This window comes from Calonectris borealis, chromosome 22 (genome assembly GCF_964195595.1).
Source record: "Calonectris borealis chromosome 22, bCalBor7.hap1.2, whole genome shotgun sequence".
NCBI classification, from domain to species: Eukaryota; Metazoa; Chordata; class Aves; order Procellariiformes; family Procellariidae; genus Calonectris; species Calonectris borealis.
The window spans coordinates 6,879,390-6,892,916 of NC_134333.1; the positions used below are offsets into that span (position 1 = coordinate 6,879,390).

Here is a 13,527-nt window from a genome sequence, read left to right on the forward strand (position 1 = left end):
GTTATTTCTGACTCTGGTGGTTTGATCAGCTTGCTTAAAGCCATCCGTCGCGGTTCCTCAGCCTTTATTGAGTGGGTGGATAAAATTCCATCTCTTGTATCCGCATTTGTATTTCCTTGCAATGACTTCTGAAGAGGCTTCTTGTTTTTCTCCTCTCTGAAAGTTGTAACCGTGGCTCCTTTACCTGCTCATCCTGGGTGATGTATTGCCCTCATAGGAGCTTGAAACATAATTTCAGAAAAATAATTATAAGTTGATGCACGTAGATTGCTGCAAATTAGTACCTTTCTGATTCAGTGACAGTAAACATTACATTCAGCTGATTACTTCCTACACTGCCCCATTAACTTTTATGTAGTTTTCAAAAAGACCAGCTTTACATTTATTTAAATGATTAAAATAGTGAACAAGTGAGGCTACTTCTGTCCCTTTTTATAACTAGATTGAAAGATTGTTTATCAAAACAGTTCTGGGGACAAGTACTGAAAATTTGAAGAGTAAATTTAAACAAAATTACTCAACTAAAATGCAGTGAACTTAGATGGCTTATTTGGCTGAATTTTTAGAAGCACTGATGTGATTTAACTCAAATCACACTGACAGTGAATGGAACATAAGGAGTCTGAACAAGTCCAGTTCTTTTGAAAATTAGCTTTGCTAATTTAATTTTATATTGAGTTTGTGTCCTGTCTTTTTTTTTTTGGTCCCGTTTTTAAACGAATATGCTTTTTTAAAAGAGAATTGCTACCGTGTATATTTGGTCTGTTTAGGGGTGTCTGCATTAGAGAAACTGAGAGTTATGGTGAATTTTAAGTTTTATTCTATCTAAAAGATCATGGATGTTTCAGACTTTTTTTTTTTAATAAAAAGGTTATGGATAAAAATAAAAAGAAATCGCTGAAATCTTCAATGTGGAAATGCATGCTTCCAATATACATTTTTGAACAACTAATCTGAGATTATGAGTTGTATAGGGTAGACTGACTTCTGGGTGATCTTTTGTGTTCACCTTGGCTATTCAGAGTCCCTGTACATCTGCTTTTGCCCTTTCTCACAGCTATTTGAACAAAGTAAAGAATGATGTTTTCCCTACAGATTGCTTTCTGCTCTTGAGGTTGTTCCCTAATGAGTTCGGATACAATGCAGGTACTGAGGGTAGCTGGCCTTTGTTTATAAATTTAGATAATGTACTTATTAATGCCATTTTAAAGTGCACGAAGTATAAAGTGGGCACATCTTTTCATAGTTATGGATAAAATCTGTAATGTAATTTCATAAGCTTTAATGGAGTAACCAAGCCAGCATGTGTACTCATATTCGAGTCTTTAGGTGTATTAACTAACTGGCAATAATACTGGGTTTCTGAACTCCATCATGCCGTGTTATAGCCATGACTGCAAAAATGATGTGTTCATAATGTTGAACATTTTATAATATTCAAGGTTATTTTCAAACCACAGACTCAATTGGAGTCAGTGCATACCTTATGTCAGTACTGACTCCTCATTTGCTTACTGCTTATAGTCCAGTGGGACTATATTTAACATATAATGAGGTAAACCCCCTTATCTGTATTAAATATATATTAATTTTCCACTTCAGCTAATGTACTACAAAACACAGCCTGGCATTTCCATTTTCTTAAATGCTAGCATTTTGTTTGCAAAGAAGGAAGAAAATCTTTTGATGACCCATGGATTAACAATTACCAAATGTAATACTATATTTATGAAAACATTTCTGCAACTTCTGTCTCCCATTGCTTTGCATTATAAACTGTTATAAACAGCTGAAAAGCTTTTACTGTTTTGGAGTGGGTTTTTTGTATCGGGGCAGGGATGTAATGAGGTGCGCTTTTTCCTTTTTGACATTCTGAAATTGCACTGCTCAGCTTACCTCTGAAAAATACCTGCTTTTGGCGTGTGCTCTTGGCCGCTGAATGAAGGTCTGTTCATCTGGTGTGTGTAAAAGTCTAGGAATTAGAATTAGTTTAACATTAACATTAATTGCAGAAAAATAATTCTGCACAAAAGTGGTATGCCTTGTATGTCTTTTATGACTTGTGTGAATTATCAGAGCTGTCCATACGGGGATTCAACATGTTGCAAAGTGGTTGGGGAGCTCTTTTTTTGATGATATGGCGATTAATGACCCAGGTCTGTCCTATAGTGCCATCAGTAAAAATCTTCCACCCTCAACACCCACAGCTCCACACCCCAGCACTCCCACTGGGGAGTTGTTTTGGTGGGGGTAGATGCTTTATTTTGTTAGTAAATTAATGCAGGTCTTAGTAATTTTTATCACAATAATAATATTTATAATAATACTAATTTTAGCACAATTATAATATTTATATTTGTTTTCTGAAGTAGCAGGCACTCTCACAAACTAAATAATCAGGAAGAATTTTTGATTAAAATGACTCTTTTAGGTACCAGACTCAGTCCGCTCTCCCCTCTTGCTCCGTTTGGGGACGTTTTGCCTCTTTCCAGGCACAGATCACGCCTGGGAGGACAGCAGGCGGTTGCGTTTGGCACATGTCATTCCTTAGCCTGGCTGGAATCCATCGGGATTGCTGAGAGGAAGATTTGCAACTACCTCTCCTACGCTGGGCTGAGCCGCTGCGGGCTCCGGGGACGGGACCCAGCGCTCCCTCCTGCAGCAGCGATGCCCTGAGGTCCTGGGACCGGTCCGGCTGCCGTCACCGCACACTTTGATCCGGCGTGCTTTCATCCCCTGTGGCAGTTCGATTTTTTTTTTTTTTTTTTTTTTTCTTTTTTCCATGCATCTGTGTTTTGGGAGCACGATGGCAGTTGGGAGCCACATCGCCTTGCGTTACGCCGTGCACAAGGCAGACCTTTCCTTCCGCAGGGATGCCAGGCTGGGCTGGAATCAAATCAGTTTCTAACTGCTGGACTGGCTTTGTGTGAGTCTTCTGTGTTTTCCAAATACAATTTTGATACGATGCAGATTTAAAGTATTGATTTATAAGCTATTATAGCGGAGTGCGCTCTGTCAGTTGCTGTTAGAGCAACGGCAGATCTAATGCAGTCCGTTCTTGCAGCAGATTTCCCAGCATGCGTAAAGCAGGCTGACCCACCCTTTTATTTTTCTGCGTTAAAAATTGCTTTGTCAGATAAAAGAACTGGGAAGACATTTAGTTACGTTGTGTGTTTTGACACTGTTTTAATTAAATAGGGGAACAGGAATATCTGGCTGCTGGCACTTTATTTTATGTAAAACTTGTTGTCTTTACCTTTAATGTGAACACCTGGCAGCGAGGTGACGCTGAAGGTGCTGCGTTATTTGCTGACATCAGATCATACTGTTGCAGATGCATCTTGCTCGTATTTGCAGACCGGTCTTACTAATTGCGATGCAGTGCTTTGTGCAGTGGATTTATTTGGTAGGATTGGTGAAGCCCTTGGGATTTTCTTTTCCCTTCGGGAGCGGTCCGTTCAAAGAATACAGTTGTTCTGTGCATTGGAGAGGATTTGTTGTGTCATTGGTTTTAAATGGAGAACTGGTAGAATAGATGGGGGGAGACAAGCAGGCGAGGAAGAACGGGAAGCAGGCGTTTCTCAGACCCATTTATAGTAGGAGAGACTGCTTTTCTGAAGCTGCTACTAAACATGATTTTGTTGAGGTTACTTAATCCCTGTGTAATCGAGAGAGAGAATTAATAGCTATTACTTGTTTGCTGTATGCTTGCCACATCATCAGCCACTCGGACGGCCCTCTTTGGATTTCTGACCCCAGTTCCTGTCCAGTGCAGCTGGAGGGGTGTTGGATGCTGATGAGACAGCATCTGTAGGAAATTAAAGTAAGGTGTAAATCTTAGTGGACTTTCTTAACACTGATATATTTAAAAATATAAAAACCCCAAAGTTTTCCTTTCTGTCATTGCTAGATGCAAGAGAATATGGATTACTGAGTCAATATTTTACTATGTCATTCATTTCCCTTGGGACATTTGCAAAAAATAACTATTTTCTGCTTCTCGTGGCACCTTTTGTAGAAGCTCCTTAACCAGGTTTACCTTGGTCTGCCCCGATTTTTATTTTAAATTAACACAGATATCTGTGTTTTCTAGCGATGATTTCACAACCAATTTACTTTTGGTGACCTTTTTTAGATGTTGCATCTGAGGCTTTGTCAATAACTATGGTGTTTCACCATCTTGACAATCGTTATAGCAACTGAGTTGATTGTACTTCCATGAGTACAATCTGTCTGCAAACCATTGTCCAAATACTAGGTCATGCCTATGAAGAACAGGTATTGCTAAAGCAAATACTGAAACCTACCTAAAATCATGCATAAATGAAATAACTAACAGTATTGTTGGAACAACAGAGTCCTGATACGTACACAGGGGTGAACACTACCAAGACCGTAAACTCGAGCACTTGGAAGTTCAAAAATATGAGAATTATTGTTCCCTTAGCAACAGTAATTTGCCCCTTTTTTTGCATGTATATTAAGATAACTCTTTAATTATGTATGGTATTGTTCCCTAGTAACCTTGCTCCTCCACTGCAGGGAATGGAGTGTGCTCAAAATTTTGATTTGTAGCAAAGAGAGGAAAAAATTAAAATAGTTCAATCGTTCAACTCTTAACTGCAGGCTGTTCCTTATCTTCCTGCAGTCCTCTGCCTTTTCACCATACATTTTAAATTCTACAGGTACCAGCCTTCTCCACTACCTGGCGTTGATTTGTTTGTATTTTTTTTTATATTTTATTGCAAGTATTCATCACTTCACAGTTCCTGCCTGCCAGGGAGAAGGTGGCCGCTCTTGCCCTGGAGGATCCGTACTGCCTGGATCTGCCTGCAGGAGGCTCCGTGTTTTCTGCTGCTTTTACTTGAATATACAGGGCACGGCAGATGGGAAGGGCCGGTGGTCCGCAGGGTAGAGGGTACAGGGCTTCCCGAAACAGCCCTGTCAGGCTGCCTTATGTTAATACAGTGAACCTGTGGTTTTATTTATGCACATTAAGTGTGCACAGACATGCATTTCCGTACGTTTGTGAGAGGGACAGCTTTACACCAGCTATGCTTGTTCTGAAAATATTCCTCATGAAAAGCCACTGAATGGTTTTGAGAATGCCCATTGGATTATGCTGCGTTTCACCCAAGCTTCGGCCTTTGCTGCAACTGCATCAAATGCAGCAGCAATGGGTGAGCGCAGTAGCATGCCGACTAAAGACAATATATGCTGAGTCATCAGATTTCTTTTTTCCTTTCCCACCCTCCTAAATTGATTCAGGAAGTTAACTGATGTAATCTTGCTCTCCCCCGTAATATATTGTGTAACTTGCAAATTACCTGAGAAATCTATACCAGACTCCAAATCCTGTGCAGCAGTTCCCGTTCTCAAACCTAATGGCTTTGGCAACGAGTTGTCACCATTTTGCATCCCACTGTTCAGTGTTGAAGAGCGTTAGAGAGCAGGACCACTGGCTCTGCAGGCCATCAGCTCTGCTACCTTGGCTAATGCTTGTTCTCAAGGCACGAGTACTGTTTTTGTTGTGTCAAGTGACTGTACAGGAGAGATCCTGTCCTTCCAAGTCCTCTTAAATAGATTAATTCCTGCTTAGGCATGAAGTATTCCAGCAGTACTGTCGCTGGTGGGTTGGTATTGTATCTGCTTAAGCTCCCATCATGTATTTTGTAAATTTACTGCACTTGGAAAATATCTACTTCGCTTCAGTAGGGAAGCTGACTTCCGAGAGACCCAAACCTCCTCATTTGGGGCTAAAAGCTAACAGTTTTTTCTTTTAAAATAAAGAATATGCTTGCCTCTTAGATTTATTCCATTGTAAAAATCCAGGTAGAATTTAGATTCCCGCTAAAGGTGTTGGGTGAAAGCCTTCTGTCTTCCAAACAGCAGCTTGCGTTTCCTCCCTACCAAAAATGGTGTCAAGGAAGAACCTTGTTGCTCCTGTTAAGGGGGGAACCAAATTTTGGAAGAGCTGCAAACCAGCTGTGATAAAATGCAGGTTAATGCTTTGGCACTCTGGTTTCCCTGTTGCACCTCATGTCATAAAAGCAGGAGACGCATTCCCATTCTCCCAGTCTCCAGTGCCCCACTGGGGGATGGTGGCTCTTCTTGCTGAGAGTACTTCCAGGTCCCCAGTGAATGATGTTTTACTTTTCACTAATCTTCTGAATGCGGGGGGTAGGGGAATGGTGCCGGGTCAAGTTTGTCTGAAACAAGCAGGTTTGAAGCAGGTGGGAATTTAACCCGGCTGAGTGAGGAGGAAGGACCTGAGGAGATCTGCAGGAATGGGAATGGGGCTGAACTAAAGCAAAACCATGCTGAGGATATGAGGGCAACGTGTGTTTTTAAAAGAGCCCAGTTATATGGGAAAAAAAATAATTGGAGTGAGCATGGGCGCATATTTGGTCTGTTCCTTCATCTCCAGAATTCATCCCACCCAGCAACATCGACTGGAGAGGTCAGGCATCCCTTACTAAGCCAAATTTAGTCCTTAAAGTCCTTTATTTATTTTTTTTCCTAACTTTCAAAACTCTTCCATCTCTTTCAGACATATAATAGAGTTTTTGGGTATTACATAGCTCTTTGAGATGAATTAGAATAAGGGCATCTTAAAGTTAATTTGGAACATCTGTTTATGATCATGAAACTATTATTAACATAATGAAATATTAGCTGCCTTTGGTGTTCAAAAGTATTTAACTGAAATGAGAGTTAAGCTGTTGTCTAAATCTTATTGCAAAGCACTATGGAAAAAGTTACTCTATAAATTCAAGAAAAACTTACAAACCAGTTTCATGTCACCAAACATTCCTTCATTTTACTGTAGTTTTAAAAACAAAATTTGCATTAGATTTTGAAGTCTTATTTCAGATGGTTTTTTTAAATGTAATTTAACCCAACTATGTTGCATCTTCCTGTCCATGGGGACCTCCTGGGTTATTCTCATGGCAGGATGGGGCCGTGTGTCCATCTCTGCCATGTCACCGGACCTTTGCATGCATGATCTCCTGCGAGGTGGTATCCTGCAGCATCTCCTCCATGAGGAGTCCGCCTCCATCAGAACGAATCCAGCCTCTTGTCCGCTCCGTACCGGGGGGGAAAGGTTTGCCAGGACCTGCCTGTGGATGAGCTGGACTGTCCTGGCAAGGTGTTCGTTTAGCGTCACTCACAATAACTATGCAAAAAAACCAGTTGAGTTTGTCTTTTGATGATGATCATGTGGCTTTTGATAAATACAGGGTTTTACTCCTGATTTTAATGCTGCGACTTTCTGTTTGTAACCCTTGTGTTTTGAAACTTTCAATCCTTATAATTATCTACCATTTGTGTATTTATGTTTGGAACTCAAGGGTTTTTTGTTTTCTTCATAACTTAGAAGTTGTCCATGTGGGCTCGTAGCTGGGGGCCCTTTAGCGATAAGGATTATATCTGTATGCGAAGCAGTGTTCAAAACCAACAGTGTGTATTGCAAGCAAAAATACAGAGACAGTGATCTATTAATGCTCCTCTATGCCAGCCGGACTGTAGGAAGACTTAGTGTAACTAACCCCGAGGGGGTATCTCCAGGCTAATAAGGCTCCTTGAATACGTCAAAATTGCAGTCATATTTGCAATGTCACATCCTTCTTGCAACCAGAATAGAAAAATGAGCAAGGAAAATGTCGTCGTCTGTGGCCTCCTCTGTGACACCTGGCAGCTGTGATGGCTTATAGGGGCGTGAGCAGCTGATATAAAATATGGGACTTCTAGGTTGCTTTAGCTGGCTTTGGGGTGCTGACCTTTATGTGCAGCTGTTGTATGACCAGGGCAAAATGCAAAGGTGACAGAAAATTGCATTGCTGGCACCCATTCAAGGTGCCTGAACATTGCTTTGGGGAAACTGAGGGCTGAAAGCGTTTTGCCAAGGGAAGAGGAAACAAAAAACCTCTCCGCAGCCCGGGCTGTGGTCCTGCTTTTTTGGGGGCATGGCAGTAGACCAAAATCGTTGGTCACCTTATCAGTTCTGCTGTGGTGCTCCAATACACAACTTGCCTTTCAAGCCAGAGTAACAGATGCAACTCACACGTAATATGAGTTGATAAAGTTGGATTACGTGATGGCATAACAGGCCTGTCCAATAACTTTGGGGATATATAGATACATATAGACATAAACGTATCAGAGTGCAGCTGCTTTTAGTATAATCAAAAAGTATAAATGCTAAAATGAACTATTGAATTTTTAAACAGCTATTTAAGAATTCAGTTATTTCAAAATTATTTTTAAAGATTCTAAAAGCTTCCCCTTCCCCTGCCATAAGGTGTAATAACCTCTGAAATACGTCCTGCATTTTAAATGCCTGGTTTTGCTTTTTTACAGTCTGCATAGCTAGGCTTCTTTTTGTTTTCAGCTGGCATAAACCCTGTGTACTGAAGCATCTATATTGACGTGCATATCTGTTGTTTCTAATCTGGTCAGTTGATCAATGAAGACCAGCATGTAATTAATTGTATAATATTGTACACAATGTCCCACTCTACATTTATCTGGATGGATTTGTTATTTGTTGACTGTAGCTGCTTTCCTAAACAATTTCAAGAGGATATAATGAGAGTCGTTTTTTCTTCCCAGCCTTCCCGTTTTTAAGCTGACAAATAATTTTAAAGGGAAACAATTTCAAAGAATATTCTTCAAATGCTTAATATTTTTTATATTTTGATGTAACAGTCCAAAGTGAAGGAACTAATTGAAGATACGCGCTTTGGTTACTATTTCATTCAAATGTCTGTGGGGTCAGTAAGAGAAATTAAAAGCCTACTTATATCCTGAGGACCTCACAATTTCATTTGCAGTGAGCTGGGGAGAAACAGGAAGGAACAGCAAAGGAGTCAGCAGTTTGCCCCAGTTTCAGTCTGCAAGAGGGACCTTTTGTTCCACTGTTCCTACAAGATAGGTGATGGTACTCAAGGAAAAGTTGCATCTGCCTGACCTGTCCAGTATGATGTTCTACTTCTGCTGTTTTGGTTCTCATGCAGATGGAGGGAACGAGGAGCCACCAGACCGAAGACAGGCAAGTGTAGACTCCCGTCAGAGCCGATCTGGGCAAGGTAAACCTTAGTGTTGTTCTGCCTCAGTGACTCGTTTCTCATTTGTTCACCTTTTATATATACGTTTTGTGTTTTTCATAAGACTATGTAATCTTACAGGGTTTTGTAACCATCGTTGTTATCCACATAGCTACAAATTTACTAATATTCACAAAACAGACTATCTTCGTATAGTTTGAAGGAGTTCAGACTAATTCATGGCGCAGCACAGGCGTACCTGCAGAGTCTATAACATCTCCATTTTGCAGACGGAGGGACGGAGCTTTACGCAAGGGCGGTTGTTGGAGCTGGTGGTGTAAGAAGTCTTCAGCACATACCAGCGCAAATCAACAGGCCATTCGCATATGGTGACCGCTTGCCTTCCTCCCTGATTGCAAAGGGGAGAACCCGGCTGGTTCTCAATAACCAGGTTATCCTTCCCCCCAAGCCCCGTGATGTGATGGAGACGGGACCTCTGCGTTCCTGCCTGGGGGCTGAACAGCTGCCTGCTACGTCTTTTGCTTTGTTTTGTTTCATCCTACAGGAACAAGGCAAAAGGTCCTAGGAAGAGAGTAGTAAAAATAGTTTTTATATTATTTAAATAGTGATTCTACAAACTCTTCTGTTCAGTATCCATCATTCACAATAAGCTTGGTGGTTAAAACCACCACTAGAGCCGTGTAGTGGGGATTTCTGTCACTGACAGCAGCAGCTCTCGGATCTGTGCTGGCTTACGTGTCCTTTGAAGTAGCTTACTTAAAGTTTTAAGCATTTGCTCATTTGTGAGAACTGTGAAAATGCTGGTATTTTCACACAGCTCTTGAGACTAAGAAGCATTTTTTGGACGCGTGGCTCTAGTAGGTGCTATGTCCATTGACTTCTTTTCTCTTGGGATCGCAGCAATAATTTTCCTTTCATTTAGGTTCAGGTCTGTTGTTGTCATGTCCTAATGACTTCTTACGGAGACATTTTCTCCAGAGCATTGTTCTTTTTTGGCAGTATTCCAGTGTAGCCTGGGCAAAATTATTGCAAGTGATTGAAGCCTGCGATCAGAATTAGGGGGATTGGAATTTAGAGTTAAAACCCTGAAGCCCTGTGAAATGTCAACAGCTGAAACTGCTCTGTTAACATAGGATTCTTTTATTACTATTTTAAAATGTATTATTTTAAATTTTCTTATTTTAAAATAAAATTAGGAAGGAACAAGGGAATTTATAACTGCACGTACCGCGTGATAGCTTGCATACAAGTAGCATTTCTGTGCTTCGAGAATACAAAATGCATGGTTGCTCTTTTCCAGACACAGTTAGCTGAGATAAAGTCGCTGTTGTGTTACTTCTGAAGGCTGAGCCTTGCCCGCTCTCTCTGCTGTTAATCCCTGTGATGTCCTTTCATTTGTCTGGGTTTTGTCCGTTGGTTTGTTGTTACAAGATACAGCAGCTCAGATGCAGCTGCTGATGGGAGCTGCCTGCTGGGTTTCCGTGCGCTTGTTTCAGACACTCTCTTCTCTCAGGTTACGTTTCAGCCTATTTATTCAGCATGTCGGCTGCTGTGGAAAAGTACCAGTTTTGGGCAGAGGACATGGGGCTTTTTTTGCAAATACTTACTTGCCAAAGAATGACCAACCTATAGCTGTTTGCCTCAATAAGTATGACTCTCGGAATTGCAGTAGGTAGCAAGAATTTTCAGCATGAGAGGGGGAAACAGGTAAAAAAAATACTTCCAACTCCTTGGAGAAACAGCACTAAATATTTCCATTTGGATCAATGGATGTGACTGTAGATGCAGGCTTTCTACAGTGTGGAAGGAGGAGAAGTCTGTTTGCTCCATAGAAGCATTGTCTTTAACTTTGCCCTGTTCGGTGTCCATGTTAACATGTATTTTTTGTAGTGATGGGTTAAGGGGTTTTATTATGCTTAGATAAACCAGCCAACTGAAATGAGGCGGTCATCTTACTCGTGTTTAAACTTTCATGTTGCCGTGTGTGATGCCCAAGTCTTACAGCTGTCTGTAAAGCTTTTTTATCTTGGAAAACTTCAAGAAATAGTTTATTAGTTCAAATATTCACTTTGCATTAACATTTTATTTAAATAGATTTTATAGACAACTGTCAAAATTCCATTTCAGCCATGAATGATCCCTAATTTGAGGGTTTGATAAACCCAATATTCTTTCTGACTGAAACAAATTTAAGACTGTTTCAATTACCTTGTTTGTGTGTTTGTTTACTCGGACAAGGATGAGAGAGAAATTTTGACATCTGTGGAATGAAAATAGTACGTTGTGGATATTTTGTGAGTTCACTGGTTTTGTTGTAAAGCATTTGAATTTTAAGAGGAATTTTAAGTCCTGAAGACTTTGCAAAGATATCATTACTTTTATTTCTATATAGGATACTGCTACTGACCCCAGTTGCCCTTGGTTTTAGATAAAGATTGATAAAGATACTGCGAACTTACACCATAATAACCAGTGAAATGCACACAGACTTTTAGGTCTTTCCCAGAAGATGCCTTGTGTCTATAGTTCCCTCAAACCCCAAAATCTAGCCTGAGGAAATTTGAACTTTGTTTTTAAGAATCAAAATCAATGATGGCAAATCTTTTTTTTGTGTCTGGCGCCAAATGTATTTTGAAAAAACATGGTAGCTTGTTTCTGTCGATGCCAATGCCGATTTTGGCACTGATGCCAGTTTGCCTTTCCTGGCACTCGCAGGTGATTATGAATAGGCTTGCAGAGTCAGCAGAGGTGTTCAGCTCGCAATAACCCTGGAAAAAGCAAGGTCCTTGATCAGCTTATGTCAAGTAAGCTATATATGGAGCCAGTAATTACAATTGGCAATACACAGCTGGAAGAAGTCAATTTTTTTTGCTATATTAGCAGCATGCTATTAAATTATGCCCTCCTGGAAAAATTATGCCCAACTGCACTAACAGAGCCGCTGCATCTTTTGGATGATTAGCAGGTAAAACTTAGAATCAAGATCATCAAACTTGAGATTTCGAGCTCTGCTGAGCAGTAGCACTGTCCCATGTGTCGTGTGTGTGCAAGACTTGGGCTTGCTCTTAAGAGCGCGTGCGTCTCTCCAACATACCTCGTTTGTCCTGTCTGCCTGATGCGCTGCGTGACATCGATGGAAAGAGATCTGAGAAATGGCAGTGTTCCTACCTCTGAAGCTGTGATCGTTGTGTGTAGCTCAGATGTGTGTCAAATGGGAGACCCCGGGGTGGTGCTCGGCTGGCTGAACGTGGGTGGGTGCAGCGGAGCTGCCTGTCACCCTCAACTCCCTTTGTAGTCCATGGAGAGGTGATGGATGGAGTCAGTGGAGTGTCCGGGCTGGGATTCTTCTCTTCCTGAAGCAGAACCCTAAAACGTGTCATTAGATGAGTCTTGTCCTAAACTCCCTGCCTTCTAGAAGCGCTTCTAGACAGCTTACTTGGACATAGACACCTCTTTGGTGGACACCAAAATTACGTGAGGGGAATGCAGTGTTGGCACGCCAAAGTACTGCCGGTGTGTGGGACTGAGGAGGGCTGATGAAATGCTTTGGGGATGGCCATAAGCACAGACTCAGGGTCTGTAACGAAGCAGTGCTGAGGGTAGGTGGGTCACAGTGGTACACGGCCGCCTCACCTGGACGGTCTCAAGTTGAGAAGCAAGGCTGAGCTGCTGCTCACGTAGAAATGGCAGTAACTGCAGGGGAAAGGTGGTAAGGCAGTAATTCTAGTTTTCTCTGACTATAGCCACATTTTTTTTTATATATACACACACATATGTATACACATATACATTAGGCTGTATGTGTAAAAGGCATGATACTGTCAGCAACGGCATCTTTTAATAAAAAAAAAGAACGATGATCTGTTCCCCCTTAAAGGGATGTACTCCGTTAGAGCATTCGTGTGCACACTTAATTAAAGCAGCATGAAATGAATAGAAAAACATCAGTGTCTGGCTCATAGTTGGTGGCAATAATGACAGTCTCTGATGAATAAAACATATCGAACTGCAGCATACTTACTAGAGCATACGGAAGTTAAAGAAAATCACCTCTGTAAGGATTAGACTTTGAATATATATTCAGTAAACTACTGTGAATGTGGCAAGCGTTCAGTAAGCAAGAGAGTAAAAGTCATATTTTAAACTGTCAAAAATAGTGTATGGATAAAGTGTGTGGTTTTGTTTTTTGTAGAGAATGATACAAAAATGCTGAGACATGTTCCTGGAAGTTGGCATCAGTAATGGATGGATATTAGCCAGAAATGATACTACCTCTTAGTACACTTCAGGAGCTTGTCCAAGATTTTTGTCAGTTATTTCAATATAGGTTTTTCCTCCAATCATAAATAATATGTTGGGTTGTTCACATTGTCCTTTGGCTATCTGGAATAGAGTTAGTCCACCATCTCCTCTGGAGTACCACATATTTGAGGCATTTACCCTTTTGTTTTCTCCCCAC

The 13,527-nt window shown here is 41.0% G+C and overlaps 1 protein-coding gene across 1 annotated transcript in view; it reads left to right on the forward strand.

Annotated features, from left to right (window-relative positions):
- The window catches only part of TANC2 (tetratricopeptide repeat, ankyrin repeat and coiled-coil containing 2), a 245,472-nt gene that overhangs the window by 82,027 nt on the left and 149,918 nt on the right, over positions 1-13,527 (forward strand). The window contains exon 4 of the mRNA XM_075171255.1: positions 9,018-9,089. Within this exon, the coding sequence (XP_075027356.1) occupies positions 9,018-9,089 (72 nt within the window). The remainder of the gene's footprint in view (positions 1-9,017; positions 9,090-13,527) is intronic.